The sequence below is a fragment of the Prionailurus bengalensis genome, chromosome D1, assembly GCF_016509475.1.
Source record: "Prionailurus bengalensis isolate Pbe53 chromosome D1, Fcat_Pben_1.1_paternal_pri, whole genome shotgun sequence".
Taxonomy (NCBI): Eukaryota; Metazoa; Chordata; class Mammalia; order Carnivora; family Felidae; genus Prionailurus; species Prionailurus bengalensis.
In genome coordinates, this window is record NC_057346.1 from 30,521,945 (window position 1) to 30,549,308 (window position 27,364).

Genomic DNA, 27,364 nt, shown 5'->3' on the forward strand with positions numbered 1-27,364 from the left:
ACAAAACTGGAAGAAACAGCTCCAGCCACGCACACCTCAGCCCTGGATTTTAATCCTGGGAAGTGGCAAAGTCACCCTGACTTGGTGAAGTCTGTTTCTCCCTTGAAGCTACTGTTTTGTCAACTCAGCAAAAACTCAAATGAGCTAAAACAAAAACCAAACTCATCAGGAAATTCCACATCTGAACCCTACCCAGTGTCTTCTGCATAAAAAGGACACAGGGAAACAACTGGAATCAGTTTAATCCTAAATATTTTATATCCCAAATCAAAATAAAGACAGAGAGCACTGAAAAATATTAATAATTACTCACCCCAGTCTACCCCTGCTTGAGATGCCCCCTAGAGCATGATCATGGGACATAGGCCCCTCTTCTAAATGGGGCACAGACCTCACCAGCCCTGTGGGATGAAGCAGACTGCCTGTAGAGAAAGTGGAAACTCCCAAGGCCTCTCATACCCCCCATCTCTCAAGGAAAGTCACAAGGGAGATATGGCGGCAGGGCTCACCAGCATGTGCTGAGCTGGGCCACAAACAATGATACACACACAAGGCCCCACACAAGCCATGAAACCCACTCAGTGTGGTCAGCCAGCAATCAAGAAACAGGATTCACCTTCTCCTTATTGCTCATTTATTCCCCCTCAAACAATTGTAGTCTCAGATCCCCCTAAGTGCTTTCAGCCTCAGGCTCCTCTGAGAATCATTTAATCCTTTCCCTGGTCTGAGAATCACCTAACCCTGAAACAATCAGTTTCCAGTCAAGGTGTGGAATGAGTGGATAGGCAAAAGTCTGAGACACAAGAATAGGTTTTTATCTGAGTTTCTTCTTCTGCAAAGCTACCAGACCATAAAAGAGGAAGTCTGGAGGACATTTGATCACCCACAGAGTGGAGCACGTAAGTCCTAGGAAGCTCAAAAGTGCACATCGCCATTGTTCAAGTGCAGAGTACAAAGGACATTTGGTCCCAAGAAAAGGCTATACCCCCATCATGCACATGTCCACAACCACGCCCTCACACGCATGCGCACACACCCAGCCCGGAAGCATGTGCCTGTGACATCTTTACCCTCCATCAGAGGGACAAAGGGGACTGTATTCTGCCAATTTCCACCACAGCCCTTAAAGGAAGGACTGAAATCGCTCCCAGGGCTGCAGGGAGGCTGCTGGCCTTCAAGGACACTGTCACAAGAAGGAAGCCCTCTTAGGAGGAGAAATGAGTGTGAGGCTGTCAAAAGGTTAAGTTGGCTATGTGTCCTTTCCCTAGCCTTAGGGATGTCCCAGCATAGTTGCCACTCAGTGGCCAGCAAAAAAGCACAGCTCCAACCATTTGGTCTGATGCGCTGAGGTAAGGTGCACTGCCAGAGGAAGAAGAGAAGACAGGAGTCAGCACCTTTGTTAGCCCTGGATATGGCTCACTGGGGGTCCCTGGAGATGGCTCGCTTGGGAAAGCACAGCTGTAGTCTGAGGCACCTCAGCCCAGAGATAGGCTCTCAGTCTTGTAGGACACCCTAAAATGGCAAAGCCTTCCACCCCATCTTCTCCTCTTCTGTAAGCTCAGGACCTAGAATTCCAAGCGCAGGGCTCAGAAAGATTGGCCCAATTCACCCTGAAGTCCTTCAGCCCCGGCATCCCACATTCACATTTCATCCAGGATCCACCCTGGTTGGCAAACAACATGCCCAGAGAGGGTTCAAACTGACTTGGTATGAGACCCATGTCCATTCCCTGCACGCCCTAGGAGAGGTACTCAGTGAGTCACTTATCGGGCACAGTGGCAGAGGTAGTGCTGCCTCTGAAAAGCAGACAGTCACCCGACCTCTGCTTTTCTTTTTGCTGGAACTGCCACCTGGTGGTAAAGTGGTCTTGGATGCCAGGAGAAGTGCATTGGCCAGAAGGTCGAGGCTCCACCCCAAGGGTGCAAGGCCCAGTCCAGAGCAGCGGGGCAGTCAACAAGATGAGGGCCAGAAACTGCCCTCTCCCACCTCTGTCACCATGACTCACTGCCCTTAGAAAGGAACCATGGTTATGTGGCATGTAGCCAGACCCCAAAAGTGGAGTTGGTCCCCACTCTCTAGGCAAGAGAAAGGAAGCACCAGGGCTTGTGTGGCAGAGAAGAATCCATTCCCTAAGATGGAAGTTCCCAGCAGAGAGAAGCTCCCCAGCTCTCAGAGCCCCCCTTGCTGAGGTCATGTGGGCTAAACCAGTAGCAACTGCAGTGAGACCAGCAGAAGCCTCTAGAGCTTTGACCTGGCCAACATCCAAGCAGGTAACTGGGGAGAGGTAGATGTCCCCAAACCCACCAAGACAACAGCACCAAGAAGGAAATACTTCAAGGAACCTGACAGCCACCTTTATTCCCAGGTAGTCAGAACACAGGCTCCTGCATAAGAAGAAGGGAAAGAGCAGATGCACCCCTATCCATCTTCAGGACCTTCTGTCCTGCTCTTGGGCAGCACCATTATCTTACTGGAGATGCATCTTTAGTCACTGTAAGATGACTGCACAGAAGCTTCTGGGTGCTAATAGTTTGAACTAGGACAAGATTTTGGCAGAAAAAGAACCAGAACCCAGGCCCCTACCTATCACCCTTCTACCTTCATCCCTTTGCCTCAGCCAGTTCCACAGAAATAAAACTGAGGGAAGAGAGGGGATCCAGAGTTCCCCCAGAATCTGGAAATCTGAGGCACCCTAGCTTCATGTGATCCCATCCTGTTGGAGCTTGGGTCCACGGAATGCAGGAGGGCCCAGGGCAAAGAAGAGTCTGCAGGCAGCATGTGGAGAGATGGAAAGGAGACGCAGGCGGGCTCCCCACAAGTGGCAATTAATCAATCTGGGGAATTAGCTCCCACAAAAGGAAAGGAGGAATCCAATCAGTGCCTTTGGAGCAGCGCTCCAGAGGGTGCCGAGCCAGAGGCAGGATATAAATAGAGCTGCGGCAGCTTGGTGTTCAGAACAGATGGCTCCAGAGCGGGAAGTCCTTTGGCCACAGGGCTTCTGGCCCTGGCTGGACCAAAGGGGACTGACGAATCAGCTCAAGTTTGTGCATCAGGACCTGCTTCTTGGCCCCACTGCTAAGCAGCTTCTACTTCCGCAGCATGGGACAAACTGTGGAAGGAAGAAAGATGCCAGTCTGGCCCTTTGCTGGCTACCCTTTCTTCACCCAGGAACCAAGAAATAAAGGCTCGTGTTTAGTTCTGTGGTAACTCATTGCTGAACCCCCAAAGCAGGCAGCTAGAAAGCATTGGAAGACCCATTTCTGCTCTGGACAGGAGAAGGTAGAGTTCAGCTGAGAAGCCATGAATCCTGTTTCAGAAGGAAGAATACCCAGGACGGATATCAGATGCCCAGCTGGCTCTCAGCCAGTCCTACTCACAAACCCCAGCAGTCTGCTGCCCTCTACCTCCTTCCTTCACTGACCACAGAAATAAACAGCACTTTGCTTCAATGTACATATATATACATAGAGAAGCCCACAAACTACATACATATGCATTTGTATCTATATCTATATATATGTAGATTTGGAAGATGGGATGGAAGTCCAGCCCTCTTCAAGGATTTGAGAAACTGAAACACAAGCAGAGAGCAGTAAAAGCCATTGCTTTCCCCTTCTTCACTTCCAAAGATATTTGAAGAGGTGAGAAAAATCAAGCCAGGGAAGAGGGGAGAGGTGGGAAGGAGGCAGATCTCTCCCTGTCCCTGGTTCACTTTCTGATCTCTACCTACAGGTCTGCCCCTGGCCTTCTGTCCCGAAAGTGAGACTGGATGGCCAGGATTCAGAGGTTCCACTCTGGTCAGAGGCAGAATGAACAGAACAAAGGTCAGAGCAGCCCCAGAAACTGCCCGCCTGCTGACACACCCTCATCCTCCCTTGCCCCTCAGCCCAGCACTGCCACTCAGGGAACACTTAGAGTTGTGTTGTGTCACAGCAGGGTGGCATGGCCAGGGTCATCATGATCCACGCTGTTGAGAATCGCCGTCTGGTCTTCTGGAAGCTGGCGGTGGCACAGGTCTGAGAGGCGGGCAAAAGGGTCAGGCCGAGAGTGTCTCTTCTTCTTTCGGAGGCAGACGGCTTCATCGGGCCACAGAACCTGGGAGTCTGGAAGCTGCTGAGCCTGGGAGGCAGAACCGTCTAGAGAGAAGGGAACAGGTGCACCAAACAAATGGGAAGAAAATAAAGTGGGTGAAAAGGAAGATTGTCACGTCACACACTCACCTTTTTCATCTGCTGGGACATCTATCCTGGCTTTCTAGTATGACAGCGAGAATCGCTGAGTGTAGCAGGGCCTGGAGGCCACTACAGCAGAGATCCCCATGTTGGTTATATGGGTAACCAACCACATACACTTGCTCCCTGCTTGTACTGAGCTGAGAAAGTAGGATAGTAGGATAGGTCTAGTCAATTGGCATTTTTTAATCTTTTATTTAATATTTAGTATATTTGTTTAAATCTGTTATCTAGTAGTTACTAGAAATACTTTTATTTTTATTACAGTAATATCAGTATTTCTTTTTTAGTGCCACTTAGGTACCAAGCATCATTCTAGGTGTTGGGGATCAAGGTATCTAAGAATGGGTTGGGACTCATTTTTTCACCCCTCCCCTGCCCCCCCCACCCCAGAAATGGTGGACTTTGCCCAAGATTTCAATCCCTGCAATAGAACCAGGCCTGGCGCTTCCAAGACTTCTAGGGCCACTCCTGTGCCTCATGGGCCTTCTGCAGAAAGGGCAGTAAAGTGCTGGGTTTCTAGAAGATTATACTTAAATGTGGGGTGAGGAGGAAGAAACAAACATTACAGACTTAAAAAATACAGAAATGAAATTTTCAGATACTGATAGCAGCACAAAGAAAGCTGAAAACAGGGCCATGTGAGAGCCAATGACTGATGCACACTTCTACTCTTGGAAGGAGTCATGCCTGAGTCTTAAATGGAGCCTTCTGAAGCTCCGAGGGAGAAGTGTTACCAACAGAAGGAAGGGCAAATGTGAAACCCCTGGGTTAAGAGCCAATGTGCCACATTTCAAAGACAGAAGGCTATTGCAGATGAAGCAGAATGAACAGAGGACAGAGACAGGAAAGACAGAGAAGAGTATCGTAAGCAGTTTGAAATCTGCTCTGGTTGCAGCAGGAAATTTCTGGAAGGTTTTAATCAGGTGTGTGTTCATGTGTTCATGTGTGCATGTGTGTGTGCACACTGCCATGGCTGAAAGAGGATGCTATTACATTTTCTAAAGATCACTTCAGTTTCTGGGTGTAGAATATATTATAGAAGGAGCGAGGATGGAGCAGGATAACCAGTGAGGCAGTCACTGGAATAATCAGGGTGGGGATGAGAGTAACTCAGAATTTAGTTTTAGCAGTTAAGGTGGAGTTAGGATATACTGTAAAAGTTGGGCCCGCAGACCTTACCAAGTAGATTGCACAGGACACGTGAGAGCAAGAAAAGCAAGGCTGAAGGAGCCCGAGCAGTGAGGTAGGCAGCAGTGCCATTTGTGAGGTTGGGGGAGAAGTGAAGAGATGCAGATTTGGAAAGGATAATCAAAAACTTTATTTTGGACATTTCAAAGGCTTATAAAACATCTAAGCACATGTTCAACAGACAACTGGAAATATGAGACTTGTGCTTATGGAAGAGACTGGGGCTAAAAACATTTGGGAGCCATCAACATATTATGGGGCACAGGACACTGTAACAGAACAAGAGGGAAAAAAACTGATGTGGCTCTTTTTGTTAAAAAAAAAAAAATAGATATGTACGTAGGTGGGTACATGTGTCTTCAACTGCAATGAGCTTAAATAGGTTGAACATTCAGCTTTGGGCTCAATTTCTCACCCAAACCCTAAAAAAAAGCTTCTTCCTCTTCTCTGCCTCAGGACTCCCATCTATAAACTAATAGGATAATAGCACCACCCAAAGGCTAACTGAGAGACAAGTGCTCACTGTCTTCCAGAGAGTCCAGGGGCCTCTGCAGGACACTTTCCCAGTCTCCAAAGAAAGTTACTCTCCAGTGGTTATTAAAGATCTGCAAGGAAACTGTGCAGCTGTCTTTTTTTGACAGCCTATCATAAGATTCCTAAAACTATTGGTAAAAAGTACATGATAAATATTAAAGAGTTTTCTAAGTGTAAAAAAGGGCTGAATTATTTTTGCACAATCTTAGAAGCCATCTATCACTGGTGGATAAACAGACATATTTCAATGGAAATGTCCTTTATACGAGGTAAGGAGATTTCATTTTATCTCACTGAGAAAAGTTTGGTCATCCAGCAGAGGCTGGGCCCATGCCACAATGTCCCTTAAGCACTGAGTAGGACCCCATAATTCCTATGTCCAACTAAAAGGTCTGAAATAATAGAGAAGAAATATATAAGGAGATAGGGATATTTCCAAAAGGCATATTACAAAAAAGAAAAGAAAATATGCTATTTATGGTATTTATGCTAAAAAAAAAATATGCTATTTAGGTCATGATCTATAGTTCATGAGTTTGAGCCCCACATCGGGCTCTGTGCTGAAAGCTTGGAGCCTGGAGCCTGCTTCGGATTCTGTGTCTCCCTCCTCTGCCCCTCCCCTGCTTGCACTCTGTGTCATTCTCTCTTTCTCTCTCTCTCAAAAATAAACATTAAAAAAAATTTTTTTAATTCTAGAGAAAACCCAAGGTTGGGATCCTGAGCCAAACAATCCCATAATAAAGGCAGAGAGAACTGGAAAGAGAGAATCCGCCGTTTACCGGATCGTTTCTTTGACTTCGAAGAGCCCTTGGATGACTTTTTGGGCTTCTTTATCCGTTGGTATTTCAGAGCCTCCAGCCTCTCAGGTGCAGCAGCATGCCCAGGTGCAGGTGGATGTGTTCTGGAAGGGACAATTAGAGAGGCACAGGTCAGCTCCCAGAAAAGGAAGCTTTTGAAGAGGGGCTGGAAGAAAACCACATAGCCGACCCACAGGAGGACAGAGTACAGTTCTATGGAGTCCCAGGTATCCACAATGTTTCCTTGACATCAGCCTCTTTATTGCTCCTGGAAGGGAGAAAACCCAGTAGAAAGCTCCAGCAGTGGGAGGCCTACCTCAGATGGAAACCAGAAGACCTAAGAGAGGGAGAGAGAAACTTTAATAGTGAGCCCCAGCCCATATCACTCAAACATGGAGGAGGAAGGTCAGAGAAGAAAGCAGCTTCAGTGTCCAAAGCTCTCAGAAATCCTCACAAGCAAGACCTTTAAGTGAAAAGTAAAAAAGGCAGATTAAAGCAGTAGGTGAGTAATCCCACCCCAATTAATTGTCCTCCTCCAAAAAGAGAAGGCCAGGTCTAAATAAGAAACCCAATATCAAGTGAGATGGAGGTACATAAAACCCAGCTTCTTTGGGCTTCTTCCTCTCCATCTATAAAAGGCAGGTGGAGCCCCAGCAGCTAAAAGTAACAGATACTTGCCATCTACCAACATTTCAGCAGGAGTGTCTCCCTGACCTTCTGCAATCTAGGCTCAGATGCCATCAGCCATGTAAGCAAATAAAAGGTAAAAATAGATTATGATGGTTAGTGTCCAAATTCCTTGCCATCAGTAGCAAGTGTCTAGTGAATGTCTACATTTTAAGATTCAGTAGAGAAACCAGGGCTCGGAGAGACACCATGTATATCAGTCTCTCCTTCTCCCCCAGCTGCAGAATGGATGCTGTCATTTGCCTGATGGATCAACTACGAGGTTAGAACAAAGTCCACAATTTGACTGGAGCCTGTGCAGCCCATGTGAAAGGGAACCAAAGGTAGCTGGGAGGATGGACTGTCTGTGACAATCTGTGCATACTGGAGAGAATTTTTCAAAAGTCATAAAAGCAAATCTAGAAGACTTGTATGTTATAAATGTCATTTCTTCTCAAAGTAAGCCAAACTCGGAGCCTGAGGAATAAAGGGAGAGAGAGAGGAGTCGCTCTTTCTTTCCCGCCGGTGCTGGCTTTAGCACACCATCAGGGAAGTAGGGACATTCTAGGACCATGGTGGACTGAGGTGAATCACACTCTTCCTCAATCCCCACATCTCCTTTTTCCATCTCCGTCACAACTGGTTTTGGGTAAATTCTGATTAAAGGGAGTAGGACAGCCAACCCTGTGAGGGGAAAAGAAGTCCCCAGTGGTGAGCAACAAGCAATTTGAGATCGAACAACAAATGACAGCAGGATGGGAGGTCTGCAGCCCCATCTCCCCAGTATTGGCCACATTTGTGGGGATGAAGGAAGAAAAAACTTACAGACTAATTGTTGATAAGACTCTGGTCTCTGGGGTTTCCTGAATTAACTGGCAATGAAGCAACCTCCATCTTCTTTGATGGATATCATCAGTCCACAGTCTTTTAGTAAATAAAGTATCAAGACTCTCCTCCAAATTTCAGGTCAGAAACAACTTGTAGATTCCCCCCTGATAGCACAGGGCTAGGGGGCCCCACCTACATGCACACACAGGCAACACATGGTCTCATCTCGTAGAGAAGTCCAACTCACCAATAGAAGTCAGTCTTCCATCCCCAAAGCCCCAACCCACCAATTCCCCATCCCCTCCTCTTTTAAACTCTACCCACAGAGATCCTATATAGCAGGTGCTGCTGCCAGGGAATCTGAAAGGCAGGCAAAGGGTAGAGATGGCCAGGGTATGAGGGAGCATGACTTTGCACTGCTGGTAGAATGTCCTCACCCCCTTCTCATCCTTGACTAGAACTTCTTCAGCTGCCTAAAAGGAAAATCAAAGGTATGAATCTGCCCATTCAGTTTACCTCTCCCCTGGTCTTGGCCAGCCTTTTCAGAAAGACCACACAAGGTGAATGATGCATGGTCTGAAGAGGCATATGACAAGCAAGTGGACCCAGAGAGCAGTGTTTAAATGACATAATCCAGGGTGACCTATGACCTAGGGCATAAGAGAAACTGGTTCAGGGTGCCCCGAAAATTCCTAGGGATTCTCCAAGCCAGGTAAAACATCCAGAGATATATGAAAATTAACATATCATTACTTTTATCATTTCCCTTATATAGCATTTATTTACCACTTACCATGTCAAGTACTGATCTATGTTTTTTACAATAGTTCTCTTTAATCCTTGCAACAACCTTAAAATGTATATTCTATACTGATCCTATTTTTTTTCATAGGGAGAAACTGAATGTGGAGGGTTAAGCAGCTTGTCTGATAATCCAGTTATTATGTGATAGAGCCAAGATTCTCAACATTAGGCTAAACTGCTCTTCTAACTTCTTCCTAAAGAAAACAGGTACAGAATCTATCTAGAAGAAAAACAGTGCTTCCGTACCTCACCTGAGAAATCAGTGTGCCCTGCTGTTATAGTCATTGACAATCACTGTTTCAGTGGCACAGTCAGGGTAAGACAGACCAGGGATTGGAAAAAGCTGACTGATGTTATATCTTCAAGCAAAAATTCCCAAACGGTAATGATCCATTGAGAAGGATAAGCCAAATTTCCCTTGTGAAACAGCCAAGCTCCAGCCCTTCCAGGACACCTGCTGTCCACCTGTTTTTGCTTTGGGCTCAGGGCTCAAACACAGAAACATGACAGAAGGCTCCTCGAGGTACCAAGACACTCTATGGATGCAGGAGAAAAAAATAAAATAAAAGCAAGTGTGTCTGGAAGGGGTGGGGTGTAAAATGGATCTTTATTTTAAGCAAATAATACAGAAAAGACACATGGAATGTGGTCCAACAAACTTTACCTGCATCATGTAAAGCCTTTTGAAATCAAACTGCCTCTCTTTTCTAGGAAGGGTGACCTTATCCCCAGTCAAGCTCACAGCAGGAACTATCAGATAATGACATTTGGGTGATGGTGTCTCTCAAGACAGTGGGAAGCTTGGGTTAAGCAACTTCATCCTATCCCTGGAATAAAGTTGGTACGTGAATTTGAGGTTGACCAGTAGGTTACCCTGTTAGAACAGCATCCAACCCTGGGCTCTCCAAGAAATGGAGGTCACAGTTCTCTTCCCAAACTCAATTCTTCTAAAATCCAGCAAATTCTGGGGCTCCCCTTCTCCCAGGAAGTAAGAATATGAGGTCTAAAAGCCTAAGGGATTTTCTGGATCTTCCTTGTCATATGGGGTTTCCCCTAATCTCCAGTGCTCTGTCCCAGTGATGTCTCTCTGCAGTTCAGAACCACCAAAGAATGCCTGGAATTTACTTTCTCACTTTCTCTCTCTCTCTCTTTTCATAAAATCCATATGAAACCCAAATCACAATCATTTAGCCCAGGGGCCTTGGTTGCTTAGCTCTGTGCTTACCCAGAATAGTGAAGAAAAGACACAGTCAAAAAGGTTCAAAAAGCAGGCAGAGCCACAGGACAGAAAAGTTAAAATCCATGGGACATTTCCCACTCTTACTGCCCTGAGGGCTGACCATTCCAACACAGTTTGCAGCTGCCCGTCCCAGTCAGCAGAGGCAGTGATTTAAGGAGCGTTTTCATCCTCTTCATGATTGCCTGACAGCAGACTCTGCTTGTCTGACCTTAGACTAGAGCAGAGGCTGAGGAAATCCACTCACATATGAGGCATAGCCAGGAAAAAGGTCACTTCATTCTCCATATACAAAGCAGAAAGCCAGGATTGTGGAGGTCAGCGTCCACCCAGCATCCACCCCACTTTCTAGTGGGGTCAGAACTCAGTGTTTGGCCTCAGAACTCAGGAGAGATTTGTTTCCAAATGGGAGCTCCTTCCTGCAGTTCACCCAGGAAAAGGGGGCCCATCCATCCTCCCAGACCCACCTGATTAGAGGCCAAAGTCGGCACTAACAGGACAGGGGATTCAAGGGTGGTGTGAGAAGAGGGTTGCTACTGGTATGAGAGAGGGAGCCGAGAGAAGCACCAGCCTCCCAGACGGCCACAGAAGGGGCAGGTCCACTCAATACAACTCCCCTCTCTGAGGTGGGAGTTGGGAAGAGGAGAAAAAGGGGAGAGAGAGAGGAGGAGGAGAGGCGGGAAGACAACTGCAGGTTTGGGGAAAAGGAACAGGAGAGAGACTGAAGGAAACAGGAACAGAGCGAGAACGAACGTAGACAAGACGTGTCACATCTTCTCCAAGCAAGACCGAGTGGAGACACATGCAAAGGCGCAGCATGAAGACAGCGTCTGAAGAGGAGCCTGACGCTTCCCAATGGCCCCAGCAGCTACCGCGCCCAGGGAGCTCTCAGCAAGCAGGAGTGAGCGGTGGCTCTTGCTGCCCAGCACCATCAAGGTCTAACTCCGAGGCTGCGGGAAGCACTTTATTCTCCTAGGCTGGGGATACTGGCCAGGCCCCAAGGAACCAAATCTCCCTCATCGCTGCCCTTGGTTTCTGGGTTTGCCACAGCAGTGAGAGTATGATAGCTCAGCTCTCAGACCTGGCGCAGTGGGGACATTGTGGAGACAGGGATCAACAGCTGGGTGAGGGGAGTGGCAGTAACAATGGGGAATGAGGTCCAGGCATTTTCCAAGAGTGGAGTGAGAACTGGTCTTGGTGCTATCACCTCTCTGGGCATGACAGAGGGGTCATAACTAGGGTTCAGGGAGAGAGAGTAATGAAGGTGGAGGATGGTCCAGTCACCATCCCCTGGAGCACCCACCCAGTAGGCCACAGGAGGCTCCTCACGAAGGAAGGCTCATAACTACTTCCTGACACCCTCCCTGCTCTCTCCAGTACTAATGGCTGCACTGTGGCACCCAACCAGCAGCAGACACAATCCCAGGGCCTCTTGGCTGCTACAATTTTATAGCTACAGATCATAAAGAAATGGCACAGCATCCCAGTCCTCCTTATGGGAGGCCACTCTTATGACTGAAGATTTATAGTTCTGAGTTTGGGTAATCAGCCTCCCTTGACATCACTAGGTGGGCAAGGGATGCAGATGCTTCTCACCTAGAGAAACCAGGAGGCTCTCCTGACTCCACACTGCTTGTTCCCAGAAGTACAGCCAATGGCGTCCATGGAAAAAAGAAGTATCTTAGTCACCATGAGAGACAGTGAGTCTCAGGTGACCCTAAGCCTCTGTAAGGGACTCAATACCCCTCTAAAATGCCTAAGTTCCTAGATTTCCACCTGGGAGAATGCCAGAAGAGGACCAACCTCAGTGGAGAGCAGAGCGCAGTGCTTTACTGCTCAATTTCTTCCTGCCCAGGGGAAGCCTGTCCTCTCTCCCTGGGAAGATCCTCCCAAGACCCTAGAGCTGTGACCCAAGGAGATCAGGAGTGACTAGTACAGGGACCTTGGAAGCTATGTAAGCCTGAGGGCAAGGTCCACATCTCAGTCCTGTAACAACCAAGAATGAGCTATAGAGGGCAAGGAACATGGGAAGTAGTGATATTTCCCTGCCCTTGCCCTCACAGGACTACAGGTGACCTGGTCCTAAGGAAGACCCAGCTATTGAGGGAAGGAACTGGGCCACACCCCAACCCTGTGCTCCTTGAGAATATTAGTAAGATCCCAAGAAGACTGTGAGGGACCAGCAACCCGAGGGGAAGATCTGAGTCTCTGCGGGGTCTAGGAAGGAAGGGGGTGGTGCTATGCCTGAGGGCAGAAAGGGGTCTGTTTCTGGATATGAGTGTGGCCCTGACGTTTCCAGAGGTGCAGAGATGCAAAGCAGATTTAGGCATTCTAGGCCCCTTGGGATACATGCAGGGTCTCAGGGGGCTTCTGTGGGAGGCCCTGGGTGTGTTGGCAGCAGGGATCTGAGTGAGGAAAACTGCAGAGAGGCTCTGGGACAGGCTTGGCATGTGGGGTGGGAATCAGAAGCTGCAGCTAGGCGGTGCCCGAGCGTGGCCTGGTGAGGCTGTTGGAGCAGCATGATGTGGGGAACCCAGAAGCCGTGGGAACAGAGCAGCAGAGGCTGCCGCCCACAGAGGGGGTGAGGGGACATGGTTTGGATTCCCCTGTAAAGGAAGCGATGGCCCTGCCGAAGCCCCGTCCGCCTGTCCACCCCCCCGCCCCACCCCAGCCGCGGAGCTCCCTTACCTATTGAGCTGAGGAGAGGCTTGTCTCGACAACACTGCCCAGATAGCTGAGATCAATCAGAAACAAAGCAGTTATCAACACGGGCCGTGGGGGAACCACCCACGCACACCCAGAGGGGAGGAGGGGAGGAGCACAGGGGCCAGAGAACCACAAGCGAGGCCAGAGAATGGGGTGAGGGGAAGGAGAGGAGAGAGACAGAGAACCAGACGGCACGATGGACGAGGCAGATGGGCGCTGCACAAAGCACAGACAGGGCTGCGGCGCACAGCATCTCCTGCACAGACAGAGGCACGGGGTCCCGTGGGCGCGCCACGCCTGGCGTCCTAGCTAGAACTCTCCTCCACCTTCTCCACCTGCCAGGAGCAGGGGGGAGTGGGAGGGGAGGCTGTACTTCCAGGTACCAGAGAGGGTGGGAGTGCATGGGGCAGGGGAAGGGCGCTGGGCTCCCTCCTCTCCAACCGCCTCCCATCCTGCCTACCACCAGACCAGCCTCCTCTGGAACACTCTGCTCCCCTGCACAGGCGGCCACATCAAGAAAAGAGACCAAAGGACGGAACCAGAGAGAAAGAGAGAGTGGGAGGGAGGGCAGGAGGGACCGGGGGCACCACAGAGATGTGGTAAGCCCTTTGGAGCAAGTCGGGCCAACCCAAAGAAGATGGAGAAGGAAGAAAGACAGACAGAAAACCAGACTTGAGGAGGAAGGAAGGGGGAGGGGGAGGAGGAGGAGGAAGAGGAGGGCCAGGGAAGAAAGATGAGAGAAAGAGAGGCACAGACGGGCATCCAGGCTGACTCTGGTACCTGGAATACCAGCTGCTACAGTTTAGTGTGTGCCTTCTCAGGCAGGCTGGTCGCAGGAGTTTGTCTGTTTGTCTGTCTGTCTGTCTGTCTGCAGCTTCCTGCGAGGCACACAGGTTGGGGTAGGGTATGTGGCTCCGGGCACACAGTTCACAGGCCTGAGATTTTGCTCCCAGCCTCCAGGATGCGCCCCCTGGAGAGTCTGTGGGAGGGGCCCAGCGCTCTCTAAGCTGCTATGGGCAGGAGATTGGGAAGAGGAGCCCCAGGCCTGGTGGTCCAGGGAAATGAGGCTTCAGGGTCCTGCTTAGCAGGGAGGACAGCCCAGGGAAGGGAAGGAGGCTGGATACAAGGTCTCTGGGTAAACCCTGGAACCACCCCCAAAGCCAGGATCACGGGGATATGGAGAGCTCTCCACTCTAAGAGTAACTGAGGTGACCCCTCACTCGGACACACCACACCCTCCTCTCCTTGCCCACGTGTGTCCATTCCGCATCACCCTGGGGGCCTCCTGAGATCTCTGGGCTGGGTAGAGGAGATCCCTCATGCTCCTGGCAGGGTACCTGGGCAGGTAAGCCCCACCTTCAACCCCATGACCACACCCTGTCGATGCCAAGACCAGAACTCTCCCGAAGGGATGCTGCACCATGTCCAGACAAGCCCTGTCATTTGGGTTGATGGAAGGGGTGGAGGGCAGGTAAGGAATGGGGGGTGGAAGATGACCAGGTGGAGGTGGGCGGGAGAAACCAGCTCACACTCACCCTGAAGTAGGTAATGGCGGTGGGGGGGGCTCTGGTCTGAGCAGCTCCTCCCCCATCCTTCGAGGGGAAGGTGTCTGTCCAAACACATCCAGGTTGTCCGCAGGCCCTGCAGGGCCTGGCGGAGGGGAGGGGTAGCCTGTGGCCAGAGTGGTGAAGCCCATGGTGGGCCGGTAGCTGGGGCTCCCGCTGCGGCTGCTCTGGGAAGGGGAGCCGGTGGATGGCGTGGACTTGCGAGAGAAGCTGACAGCGGCCGGTGGCTGCAGGGTGATCTCCGACATTTCTGCCTGCTGCAGGAGGCCCGGACGGGGCCGGGCCCGGGCGGCAAGCTCAGGGGAGCCGGTGCGGGAGCTCAGGGGACTTTGGGTCAGAGGCGAGAGCCGGGAGGGCTGTAGCACCACTTGATGTAAACTGGGCTCGGCGCGCCTGGCCTGCCGGGGGCTGGGCCGGGGCCGGGGCTGGGGCTCGTACCACCGGGTGTCCAGGCCAAATGTGCTGGGGCCGCTGTGCTCCCCCGGCTCAGCCGGCTCGGGGTAAGGCAACACGGGTATGCCCATACCTTGGCTGGTATGTCTTAGCTGCCCTTGGCTCACCAGAGGTTGCATAGGTCTGTCCTGCCACTTAGCAGAGGCCGGTGCTGGGACGGGGCCTCTGCCCGGCGACTTGCCTGCCCAGCCCTTGGGCGCCTCCAGAGACAGGATGCCCGGGTAGGCCGCGGGCACCTGCAGGGAGGTGGGGGGCAGTCCTCGAGGGAGGCAAGCCTTGGGCTGCAGACTCTCGGCTACGTCACAGGGGTGCAGCTGGTGGGGAAACATCATGGCCGGGGTTTCCAGTCCCCCAAAGGGGAATTCTGGCCGACCCCAGGGCTCAGGGGAGCGCCCTCCCGTGGGTGTCTGAGTCAAGGGCAGCGTGCTGTTGGAAGCGTTCTCTCCGTTTTCCTCAGGAATGGTGGGGTGGCCAAAAGGCCCCTCAGTATGCAGGGGTGGGGAGGACATGACAGAGCTCAAGGGGCTGCCCACTTCTGGCATGTAGAAGGGCGGTGGCTCCACCTCCCCAGGGCTGCTGCTGCTGAGGTACCCATAATACTGGCCATGGTGGAAGGGCCGGGGGGCGGGAGGTCTGGCTTGGCCTGTGGCCTGGAGCCGACCTTCCAGGCCGCCGGGGCCCTCCAGCCCACGGGGCTGGAACCGAGGGCTGTATGCTGGTGGTGGCAGGTAGGACTCCTGGCTGGATGACAGAGGGGTCAGCTGGGACTTCAAGGCAGCCACAGATGTGGGCACCAGCGGGTCCTCGTTCTCCTCATCTGACTGGCGGAACTCAGGGTACATGTCCGTCTCCTCGGCAAAGGGAAAGCCCTCAATGCGCCTGCTCTTCATCGAGGGCTCCATCTCAGAGGGATCCATCACAAAGCGACCATCAGGGCCTCTGCTGATGAGCTCAATGGGTGTCGTGGCCTCAGCCTCAGCCTCAGCCTTGGCCACGCTGTACTTCTTGCTGCTGATGGCCCTCTTGGTCTTCTTGTACAATGACAGCTCTTTCTCCCGGGTGGGACTCAGCATCCTCTTGGCTGCTGGCTGGCCTTGGTCATCAGAGGACTCCGATGGGGCCCGGAGAGTGCGGATGCTCTCAGGGCTCACCTTGCCAGATGACAGGCTGTGGGGGTGAGTAAAGGAGCCGGAGTGTGAGGCAGGGCACACCTGCTCCTGTACTTCTTTTTCTTCTCTTAACAAACAACCACAAACACCTAAGATAATACTAAGGAAAAGGGGTGCAGATGGGCTGCATATTTTGGCATGAAATACCTTGGCCAACTCTCCACTGTCTAAATGTGTGCTGGCCATTTTTTGAATGAACACCCACATTTCTACTTTCATTCTGCCCTGCCCTTACTGTCTGTCACACTCTGTCTAGTCACCTTCATTTCCAAGGTGTTCAAGCAATGCAAGCCCATCTTAATATTAACTTAAGCAAAACACACTATGAACGCAAATCTATTAGGATGAAAAAAAATAACAAACACGTTCCAAAGCTAAGGAGATTATCTGCTAATTTGGACTGTCCACTCTACTGCTCCCTCTGTTAATGTGGACAAGTTAAAATTACCGTGCAGATCAGTTAACAGCAAACAATTTGGAAACACTTGTCTTGGGGCTGAGTGAGACAAACCACCTGCCTGTCTCCACCCTCAACCCTCTGCCCATACACCACAACAGCAGGGGCACTTACGGAGACTCCAAGCTCTTTCTGCAGTGAGTGATGGAGAGTGGAGGATCTGGAAGGAAAAAGAAGGGGAAGAGACCCTACTGAGGCCAGGGATACAAAATTTATCTCAGGTGTCCTCAGGGGCTGGAGCAAAGCCACATAGGACAGCAAGCCCTTCCAATGTTAGGCATCTTTGGGTCCAGTCCAGAGTCCTGTGCCCACCACTACACCTGCCTTCTCTCTCATTCTGGCCCCAGCACACCCTCCCCAGCATCCTTCTTCCTTACTCCCTCTTCCAGATCAAGTCCTGCTGGTAGTTCTACCCATAAGATTCCAATTTCCCTTTTTTTCGAGGGAGACCATGCTAAAAGTGGACCTTCTCTCCCAATGGGGAGCATTTGAAACTGAGCCAGGTAGAGCAGGGTGGTGGGGGCAAACACCCACCTTTTTTGCGCTTGAGCTTACGCTTGCGCTGCTTGTTGACAAAGCAGGCGGCCAGGGTGCTGAACAGGATGGCAGCTGCCAAGAAGCAGATGGTAGCTACGATTCCAGCCAACACAGGCCGAGCTAGCCCGTCATCGGTCAGGTCCGGCTGTGGGAAGATGTCTGCAGGGAGGGGCGAGGAACACACATGACTCCCTACCTCCCTCCCATAACAGCCCCCACCTACACTGACAACTAGCTCCCAAGTATTTTTCCCTACCTCTGTAGAACAGACAATGTTAAAGCTCAGGCTCCATGTTCAACTCTAGCACTTGAAGAGGTTTGTATAGATGGGGAAGAGACAGAAAAGACTAGTTTATGGAAGTCAAGTGATACCTACAGAGCTTGTAAAGAAGAAATCACATCTATACCTTACCCCATAAGGGTAATAATTTCAATAATAATCTATAGTTGGCTATTGCTGTTTGCAAAGGGCTCTCATGCATATTACCTGATTCCCTCAAATGAGACAGAGCACATGCTATTGCTCTCATTTTCTAAGGTAAAGAAACTGTCATGGCAGAGTTTGAGCAACTTGCTTACATAGATACTACAGATCAGTGCCCAAACCACAACACTGCTACTCTGACCTCCTGTTGGTATTTTCTGCCTTCTGCTATGTCATCTTAACAAAATGAGAGTGTAGATGTGAAGGTACCTTGAGGGAAAAATGCTATAGCAGGGAGAAGAGGTTGTGACCACAGAATTCAGATCTGTCTATTTCTAAGTCATTATAGCACAACTAAGCAACTTCTACAGGGAAGGTTAGCACGTCCTGGTCATCTCAAGTTCAGAATACTGGAGCTAGCACAGACATTCAACACAGGTCCCACTTCATTTTACAGGTAAAGAAGTGAGTTTCACTTTGTGCCCAAATCCACACAGCTTGTTAGTGGGGCCAGGACTAGACCCCATCTATTGTACCCTACTTCAAAGTCAGTTATAACAGTAAGTACCACTTTTTAGGTTCTGTGCAGTCTGATATATTTGGCTGGAACCCATTGTTATGGTGATACAACGATGGATGAAAATAACCCAAATCACACTGATGAGTTGAGTTGGCAAATGAATGCTACAGCTTTTGGGAACAGGGGGCTTAAAGATGGGGGGAGGGGGGCTGAGGTTGCTGCACCTTCATTCACTCATGGGGAATCTTCCCTGTACACAGAATAGTTCACTGATGAAAACCTTCACATCTTCTATCCTGCAAACTCTGTTCCCTGTTCCTCTGGGTCTCTTCTCTAGAGGGAAGCCACGACAGAGGTATGTGTCTATAGCAGGACTTTTGTAAGAAAGAAAGCAAGAGAGAAAGAGAAAGAAGGAAGGAAGGAAGGAAGGAAGGAAGGAAGGAAGGAAGGAAGGAAGGAAGAAAGAAAGAAAGAAAGAAAGAAAGAAAGAAAGAAAGAAAGAAAGAAAGAAAGAAGGAAAGGAGGAAAGAAAGAAAGGTCCATGGTGCCTAGCATGATGCAGAAGTCACACCCCACTGCCCCAGGGCTCTGGTGCCACTTCAGTCTTTCCTTCTCCTCCCCCAAGTCTGCCTACTCTGGTGCTTCTATAGCTCTGTGAGTACTACTGCATGAGCTTCTTGGCCAAGCTCTGAGCCAACTGGTCCCAGAGGTCTTTGTGTGAGCAGTGCCCATGGAAATGGTACCATTGCTTGATCACTAAGCAAAAGCCTCTTCCCAGACCTAGGGAGCCACTTCACTGGGCAAGGGAGGGGTTCTTCTGTGTTCAGGCAGGAACTGTAGCAGAGAAAGATGTGTATAAATGGGACCAGGGCCAAGAGAAAGAAAGATAAATGGGGAAAATGCTAGGGAGTTGGCTGTATTTAGCCTGAAAAAAATCTAGGGAGACGAAGGGGTAGAGGGAAACAACACCAAACAGTAATTTTCCAAATAAAACCACCATAATTATAAAGCAGTCTTATAATAGGCACTCAATAAATACGTGCTGACCTGTTGTCTCTCCAGTTCACTGCCCCAGCCCATTACAGAGGACAACACTGGAGGAAACAGGGATTTTATAGCAAAAGAACTTAAGTCAAGTTATTTTTGACAACTATAATGAGATTAGCGACATTTCTTTCTGCAGCTATCTTTTAGAAAGTGTCATAAACGCAGCTCTTTAGTTGGAGAAATCCTGTCCATCATGGATGCAGAAGAATGGGTCGGAGGGCCTTAAGAAACACTACAATTCACAGCTTCAACCAGAGCTCTCCGTTGTTTCCAATTCAGCCTTCTTTCCTCATTTTAGCTATCTCACTGGGGGATTCCCACGTGGCTTTTACCCCCCACAGTTGTAAGAGAACCCCCCAGCCCAAGTACCTGTGCTGGAGACACCGGCAATGTTGCTGGGCTCACTGATCAGATCCTGCATGACGGCCAGAACCCGGAACTCGTACCAGGTGTCCTACAGTCCCAGGGATAATAGCCTGTCAGCCCAGAAATCTGAGACAGCCACTGACCCACCACTACACCCACCCTGCAATGACCTTTCATGGAATGGGGTACCCAAAGCAGTGGCATACTGCAAGTGTTGAACAACCAGCTCTCAGGTTAAAAGAAAAAAGTCTTGATTTGAAAAACGCACTTGCCAATTTCCATGATAAAAATACTCCTACCATGGCAGATTTCAATCTACAAAAGTGAGGGCACTGAAAGCAGAGTTGGAAAGAGATGCTCACACAGGCTCTCAGGAGCCCCAATGCTATCATTAAATGAGTGTCCAGGGAAGGAAGACAGAAAGATAGATGAGGCTATCTATATCCATGTAATAATAAGCTGTTTCCTCTCTCCAGCTAGAGAGACATCAAAGTTTAAAGCGGAGGGTCAGCTGGAATATATATATATATGTATATATACACACATATATATATATATGTATGTATATTCCTCTAGGGACTCTAAATTGTTAAAGCAGGGGTCCTTCCCTGGGCAAAGCTAGAAGACAATCTTTCTGGGAAATCCTTCACCCAGCCCAAGTTAGACCCCTAGCAGGGAGCTGAGGTCACTGTCTATTTACACAATCTGGGCTCCTAACCTGCTCTGCCTGGCTCCAGCTTATGTCTGTATGTGGAAAAAGCCCTCAAGGCAATAAAAGTCACCACTGCCAAACACTGGTCCTGAGTCTGTAGGACCCCAGTTGCCATGATCTATGGATCCCAGACCTCGGTAGCAGATCTGAGAATAAAGGAATCACGGTGTGGGGCAGTACATGGCTCAGCCTTGTACATCTTGTACACCTTGTACACCTGACTTGTACACCTCACTCAAAGCGTTCAGTGACTCCAGAGAGTCATGACACTTCCAGAATTTGGGAACAGCAGCAAGGAAAGGCTAGACACCTCACCTGTGACAGATCCTTGGCAAAGAAGTCTCCATCAGTGCCCGGGATGGCACCATCTAACGTCTCCCAGTGTTCCCCGACACGAAATTCCATGATGTAGCGGTCAATGGGAAAGCTGTGATTGGCAGGGGGTAACCAAGACAGGAGCACACCCTGCTGGGTCCGATTGGCTGTGAGGCACCTCGGTGGGGTAACCAGCACCAGGGGTTCTGGAGTTGTGATAGGGAATGCTGTGGCACAGAGGGGAGAGAGGGAAAGTATGTGGCGATGCCGAGATCATTGTACCCTCACCTCTCTAAAGTGCCTTCTGGCTCAGCATGTGTCTCTAGGGCACTGTGGCCCCAAGGCAATGGTCACTTTGCCATGCAGGAGTCATTTCAGGGACAAGAGTGTCACACAAAAGAGCCCTCCTCACCCAAGGGAAGTGGCCCACAGCCACAAGAACCTATTTTCTCAGCATTTCTAAAAACATAGATGAGGGAATGAAGTGTCTCAAATGGAAAAAAAAAACAAAAACAAAACAGAAATCACCGGGGCGGGGCGGGGGGAGGGGGGGTGGTTGTCGTGTAGAGAGTTAGGAGATGGAAGAATTAAATGTAATCTTTTAAATAAGATAATATCTTTAAAAAGATACTACAAAATGTATTTTATGTTCTCTTCCAAGGAGCTAGAATTGTCTTCTCATAGCACATTGTCTGCTCTCAATTGCCTTCTTGGCACAGGTGGAGAATAAAAAGGCCAAGGAGGAAAGCTCCAGAGCAGGGGTAAGCATCCCATCACTGCTGCACCCCCTAGTGGCAGTAAAGGATCCAGGAACAGGCTGGAGGGGTGCCACCTGTTCACGGCGCTCTCCAGGTGGAATGGAGTGAGCCACTGGGTCTAGGAAGGAAGAGTCAGCATGACTAAGATTTGACAGGGAGAACTGGCCACACACCAGCCACCAAATGAGGCCAAGGGCCAGAGGAAAGAATAGGCAAGGGTGCAGAAGGAGGAAGAAGGATTCCTAGCCTGCCCTGTGAAGCCACAGGAAGATGCAAACATGTGGCTTACCAAGGAAGGATAAATGTTGAAAGGAACCTGGCCCAAAGTGCTCTGATGTGGGTCAAGGCACTATGGTCCAGGCAAAACTCAAAGAATGGGATGAGAAGTCCTTCTTGGGAGATCAAATGACATGATTACCTGAAGCATGTAGCAAGGTGCCTGGCACATAGTAAGAAGTAAATGTTATCTGCTAGGATCATCACCACCATTACCGTCTTTACCCAGATCCTCCAGGAAATATCCTCAAGACATCCCAGCCCGGGGTCCTCACCTAAAGTGTTCACAGTGACCACCTCACTGAAGGCGCTCGTTCCCAGCTTGTTCTGGGCCAGGACGCTGAACTGGTATGCTGTCTCAGGCTCCAGGGCATCCACTAGCAACCAGCTGGGTCCCGGTGGCACTGGCAAAGATAGCCAGTCATGGGGCCCAAACTGTGCCCGCTTCATCCTGGCCAAAAGAAAGAGAGAGGATCGGGGACAAGGAGGTGGGGTGGGTTACACTGGAGACACGAGAATGCATGCAAGGTCCTCAAGGAGGTGGCACTGGGCAGACCTGGCCTTCCCTGGCTTTAGGATAGAAAGAGGAAATGACCAAGGTGGGATGACCTTCCCAACTCTGGCTGTGCCAGTCTTTAACACCGGTCGCCAGCCACCACTGGCACCACCTCTACTAAAAGGAACCCTTAGATATAAGTGATGCTTACAATACTGGTCAAACTACCAATTGCACTGGGGGGCGGGGGATCTTTACCCTGGTCACAGCCCTAAGAGTACATCTGCCTTGGGAGAGTAAGGACAGTAGGAACAAGGCAGGTACCATCGTGGGGAAGTGAGGATGAGCAATTCAGCAATGGCAGGACTAGGGAAGAAATCCAGGTGACCTCAGCTGCCCACCCTCCCAGGGACAGTGAAAAGTAGGGAGTAAAGTAACCCAGAGGGCTCACTCAGTCCAACAAGGTTTGAGTCACCTGAAGAAGCCTAGGGTATAAGACAAAAATGAGCAGGGATTTCCCCACAGTGAGGACCAGGATCCTTAAGGCCTTAACAGAACTCATAATCAAGGGCAAGGTCACACTGTGCGTGGAGGACCCTGGAACTAGGGATGAAGGTTAGCGTTTGTTCTACACCGCCCACCTAACTCTCCATCCCTGCTATTTCCAGGTGCAGTGCCCTGGGATCACCACAGGGAGGAGACATCATCCTATGGGACTGAGACCCTGGGCAGCTTTCTTCCTGCAGCCCTGAGCTACAACTTAGTGGATGCCCGCTCACAGGGTTCCCTCTAGGTTTAAATGCTCACTACCATGAATGTTTAGGAGTTTGAGCTGAGGCAGCAAAAAGCACAGCAAAAAGAAGCCAGTGCCAAATGTCTGAGTCAATATGTGGAGAGTCAGAGGCAATTAGAACAACAGGAGGGAAGAAGACCTCCCCAAACTTTGCAACTACCCTTCCCACCCGCCCCCACCCCACCGCCCCGGGCACCAAAGCAAGTGAGCAAAGTGTGATAAAGCGGTGCAGATGAGCAGCAGCATGGAGCAGGACCGCAAGCAGTGAGGGAAACCCCAATCTACACCCAGACCTGCCACTTGGACATCCCCAAAGATGGCCTGGCCTTGCCAAAGGCCCTTCCCTGGACACACAGCTGCCCAGCAGCACCATGATTCTTGCAGCAGTCACCTGGCAGGGTTGTCAGGAGCCCTCCCCTGCCCAGCCCCCCACCTTGCCTTGGGAGGAACAGAGATTAAGGGGTGGAGGATGTTCTGGTTGCAACTCAGAGAGTTCCCCACACTCATCATCTAGGTTGTTTGCCTAGTCAGAACTCAAAACATCCAGAATATTCAGGATGTACCCACCAAAACATCATGATGGGAAAGAGGGCAGCTTCCTCTTAACCCCCCTTGATGTTGACTAGTGTATCAAGGGCTCTCCCTGAATCTCCATGAGTTGCCCTCTGCAGGAATATTTCCTCCTTCCTAGGCCCTGATCGAGCCGGTCTGGGAATACATAGCCAGATGAGGCAGGTCTGAAAAGGAGGAAGTGAGAGGGCTCATCCTTCCCACTCAAGGATGTCCCATATTGCAGGTGGCCAGTTCTTGGCTCAGGATAGGAATGTGGGGGAGAAAAACCCTTGCATGATGGGAAGGAGGTCCACTACGGCCCCTCTCTCCACCTTTTCTGTGGCTCCTGACCTCAGCCTGATTTATGTATGCATCTTTAAGATCCCTTACCTACCCCAAGGTTTAAGCAAAGATCTCAAATCACTACATCTGGCCAAATTAATAGCAGAGATATAAACACAATAGAAACACAGGGTCCTAGATAAAATGAAGATGCTGAAGACAAGGCCAGAAGGCAAGCACCACTTCACATCAGTTTCTGGAACCACTGGGAAAGCGAGAGAATAAAAATTAGATTCTACGCTTCCAGCTGGGCTGTTTCTCAATGCCACTGAAGATTGGGAGTCTCTTCCAGACTCCAGAGGACAGAGGAACCTAAAAGAAGCATGAACCAAGGACACAAAAAGGGGTAGTGAGATAAGCTGAAGAGAGAGCAGCAGAGGGTGATGGTCAATTCAGGCAACAGCCTAAATTGGCATCCAAATCTTTCAGGCTGGGAATGCAGAATGCCCCGAATCCCTCACAGACGTGCCCATTCCCCACAAGACCTAGTCACTATGTCAACACACCTCACTGACTGGAGGTCTAGCAGGCAAAGAACTGTATCCTTCTCATAACGTCCACCCGCCCCAGGGACTGACTGAAGTCAGGGGTTGGGGGAGGGAGAAGCAGAGAGCAAAGCATGCGGGGGTGACTCACAGAGGTCCGTACCAAACTGAGAATGTCTGCTCGAATCCTCCATCATAGCCTGGCTCCCAGGACACGTTGGCAGTTGTCATGGAGACCTGGACCCGGACACTGCCCGGGGCATGGGGGCTGGTGCCTGGAGACCAAGTGGAGTGCTCTCAGACTGAAATGAACTGGGCCCAGTGAGCTGGGCACCCACAGTGACACTGCGTAGTAGCAAAATGCAGTGCCTCAAGTGGAGCGCGGAATGGCGAGGGATGCTGAGGAGCTGATGCCCTGAGCAGTAGGACTGCAGAAGAAAAGCCATCCCACTGTGCCATAGAGTCCTTCTAGCAAGATATGGCACGAACATCAGGAACATGGCCAAAGGGAAACCAGAACCTTCGTCATCCCAGGCCAAAATCCTGTGCTCACCTGGCAAATACAGAAACACTCTCCCTCAAGGTCACAGTCGAAGCTAAAAAGTCCCTCTCCTATAAAGTTCTCTGGCCTCATGAGAGATAGCCATATTCCACCCGAACATCAAAGTGAGAGGCAGCACAACACAACTATTAAGAACTTCTACTTGTGTTTGAGTCCGGGACCCAGCAGTTATTAGTGATGTGATGTTCGGCAAGGTGTGTGATCCATGCCAGCCTTGGTTTCAATGTATGTACAATGGGGAAATATCAGCTCTCACCTCATAGGTTAAAAATGATAGGGCACCAACTGGGACAGAGCCTAAAACTGGTGGTAAATGCTCGAAGTGTTGGCCACTGTTACAACTAGCTATCAGTCCCCAGAGGGGCAGGCTACAAGCTGAGGTCTTAGGGACACACACCTCAGGCAAAAGAAGTGGGAACATAACCCCTGGCACCCCGGAAATGGGAATGCCAGTAACCTCCAGGCCAGGCCCAGCTGCTGGAGCTCAGCACACTGGTCTCCTCCCAGATCCCCCTCATTTCATTCTTCCAGCTCCCCTTCTAGGCCTAAACACAGTCGCTACTGCCCACACACATGCCTCATTTCTATGGGGGGTGTTGCTGGGTACATTTTGCCAGAAAAAGATCTCCCCAGGACAGGCCCCATGTCACCTTCCCTTGTATAGAGTCCACAGAGGGCTAGGGTTACACGTGGCAGGCTCCTGATTCAGGGGTGGGCCGACTCAAGAAAGATGCCCAGAAAGGGTAGACAGTGTCCGGTGCCCAGACCACAGCCCTCCTGCCCACAGCCCCCGTACCGATGACGGTCAGGTGGGTACTGGCAGTGATGCTGGTGACCACGTTGGTGGCGATGCACTCCCACTCCCCGTGGTCCTCCTTACTCAGGGCTCGAAACTGGAGACTCCCGCTGGGCAGGGCATTGTGCTTGCTTCTGCTGGGCTTCCCTACCTTGGCCAAACAAGGAGGCAAAGAGGAAGGCAGGAGCGGGTCGGCAGGGGAGGAGCCGGGTCAGCAGGGAAGAAGAGAAGCCACCAACACATCAGAGGCCCAAGAACAGGAGGAGCAAGTGGTACTCGAACATTCAGCCCGCACCCCCACTGCCCCTCCTCCAGAGCACCCATCACTCTAGAAGTCAGCCCCACTGCTCAGCACCTGGCCCGGTCACAACAGAGCACTACCAGATCTTGCCCCACCAGCACACTTCCCAAGAGCTCCAGAACCTGAAGGTACCTTTCTCCAAGTGATGACAGGGAAAGGGTCCCCTGCAGCAGCACAGGGGATAAGCAGCTCCCGGCCAGCCTCCTGCCTATACTCCCAGCCTGGTAGCACCGTAAAATACGGGGGGTCCTAGGGAGAGCACAGCAAGGCCATGAAGTCAATCATTTCAGCTTGCCCACTCCCATGGAGGCCACTCTCAGCCCTGGGCCTCACCTTCAGGACAAGCCGTGCAGGAGCAGACTGGCCCATGGTCCCCAAGGTGTTGTAAGGCACACAGGTGTAAGTGCCAAGAGCCTCCTCTGTGGCCTCCTCAATCCGAATAGAGCCATCCTCCATCAAGGTCCAACCCAGGTTCTGTCAGAGCACAGACAGCAGAACAGAGAGCAATGGTCAGGGGACAGAAGCTCGGTCCCAGCCCCCACCAGGCCAGACCTAACTTCGCAGACCTGGACACAGCACCAGCTAGTGTGGGGTAAGGGGTTGTCTAAGTGCCCTGGGAGAATGGCAAAAGCTCTACCAGAGTGTAGACCCGCCACAGGAAGCAGCTCGTTGCTTTCTCAGAGTTTTTTGGTAGGGACTAGAGGAGTCCTGCAGGGAACCAGACCCTCAGAGGCAGCAGCTCAGCATCAGGAGAGTCTCACTGTGACCCCACATGCATCTTTTCAGCACCTTCTCAACCTGCAGGGGGCGGCCATCTTTGTTCCACTTGACCACGGTGGCTGGTGGCTCTGCATCCACAGGGCATCGGATATAGCCGTGAATTCCCACGGGCACGTAGATGACAGGGGGCATGTTGAGGACACGGGCTGGATCTGTAGAGGGGTAGCATGGGGTGGGAGAGAAGAAAGGCAGGAGGGCAGTCAAGGAGTGAGAGATCTGGGCAGGGGGCCAAACCACCACATAAACCCCCGGGGTCTCATACAGACATTCCTACTCCAAGGAACTGCCATTCATACCCATCCACCCATTCAGTAAACACTGCCTATGTCCTCAGTGCTCACAACAGTGCCAGGTACCTGGACCACCATGGGGAACAAGACGGACAAAACGCGGAGGCCACATCAGGCTGCCCTAGTGCAGTGTGGGCTGCCAGCGGCTTTTCATCTGCCCAGCCTACTGTATTCTTAAGAACTTCTGTTTCAAATGTCTGGAGGCACCCAAAGGCATGTTTTCACCTGCCTAAATCCCTAACACCCCACAAATGCTCCTATACATGGACTGAACTGCAGACTAAGGACCCTGGATGTCCATTTCCCCAGCCCCTAGACTCCAAACTCAAAGTCAACATTTGACCCTATCCTCCACCGACCATTCTTCATCCCA

At 50.7% G+C, this 27,364-nt stretch overlaps 1 protein-coding gene across 2 annotated transcripts in view; it reads right to left on the bottom strand.

Moving 5' to 3' along the window:
- Positions 1 to 223: 223 nt before the first annotated feature.
- The window catches only part of IGSF9B (immunoglobulin superfamily member 9B), a 50,427-nt gene continuing 23,286 nt past the window's right edge, over positions 224 to 27,364 (bottom strand). Inside the window, exons 8-20 of one of the 2 annotated variants that reach the window (XM_043579854.1) lie at positions 26,711 to 26,853; positions 26,255 to 26,395; positions 26,054 to 26,170; positions 25,621 to 25,771; positions 24,426 to 24,537; positions 21,870 to 22,045; positions 20,561 to 20,787; positions 19,537 to 19,621; positions 17,174 to 17,335; positions 16,754 to 16,799; positions 14,531 to 16,180; positions 6,737 to 6,858; positions 224 to 4,136 (exon numbers count right to left, since the gene is read on the bottom strand). In XM_043579854.1, the coding sequence (XP_043435789.1) occupies positions 3,928 to 4,136; positions 6,737 to 6,858; positions 14,531 to 16,180; positions 16,754 to 16,799; positions 17,174 to 17,335; positions 19,537 to 19,621; positions 20,561 to 20,787; positions 21,870 to 22,045; positions 24,426 to 24,537; positions 25,621 to 25,771; positions 26,054 to 26,170; positions 26,255 to 26,395; positions 26,711 to 26,853 (3,341 nt within the window). In that variant the 3' untranslated portion in view covers positions 224 to 3,927. Of the gene's footprint in view, positions 4,137 to 6,736; positions 6,859 to 12,977; positions 13,024 to 14,530; positions 16,181 to 16,753; positions 16,800 to 17,173; positions 17,336 to 19,536; positions 19,622 to 20,560; positions 20,788 to 21,869; positions 22,046 to 24,425; positions 24,538 to 25,620; positions 25,772 to 26,053; positions 26,171 to 26,254; positions 26,396 to 26,710; positions 26,854 to 27,364 lie in introns of those variants that run through there. The other variant, XM_043579855.1, reaches the window with a different exon arrangement.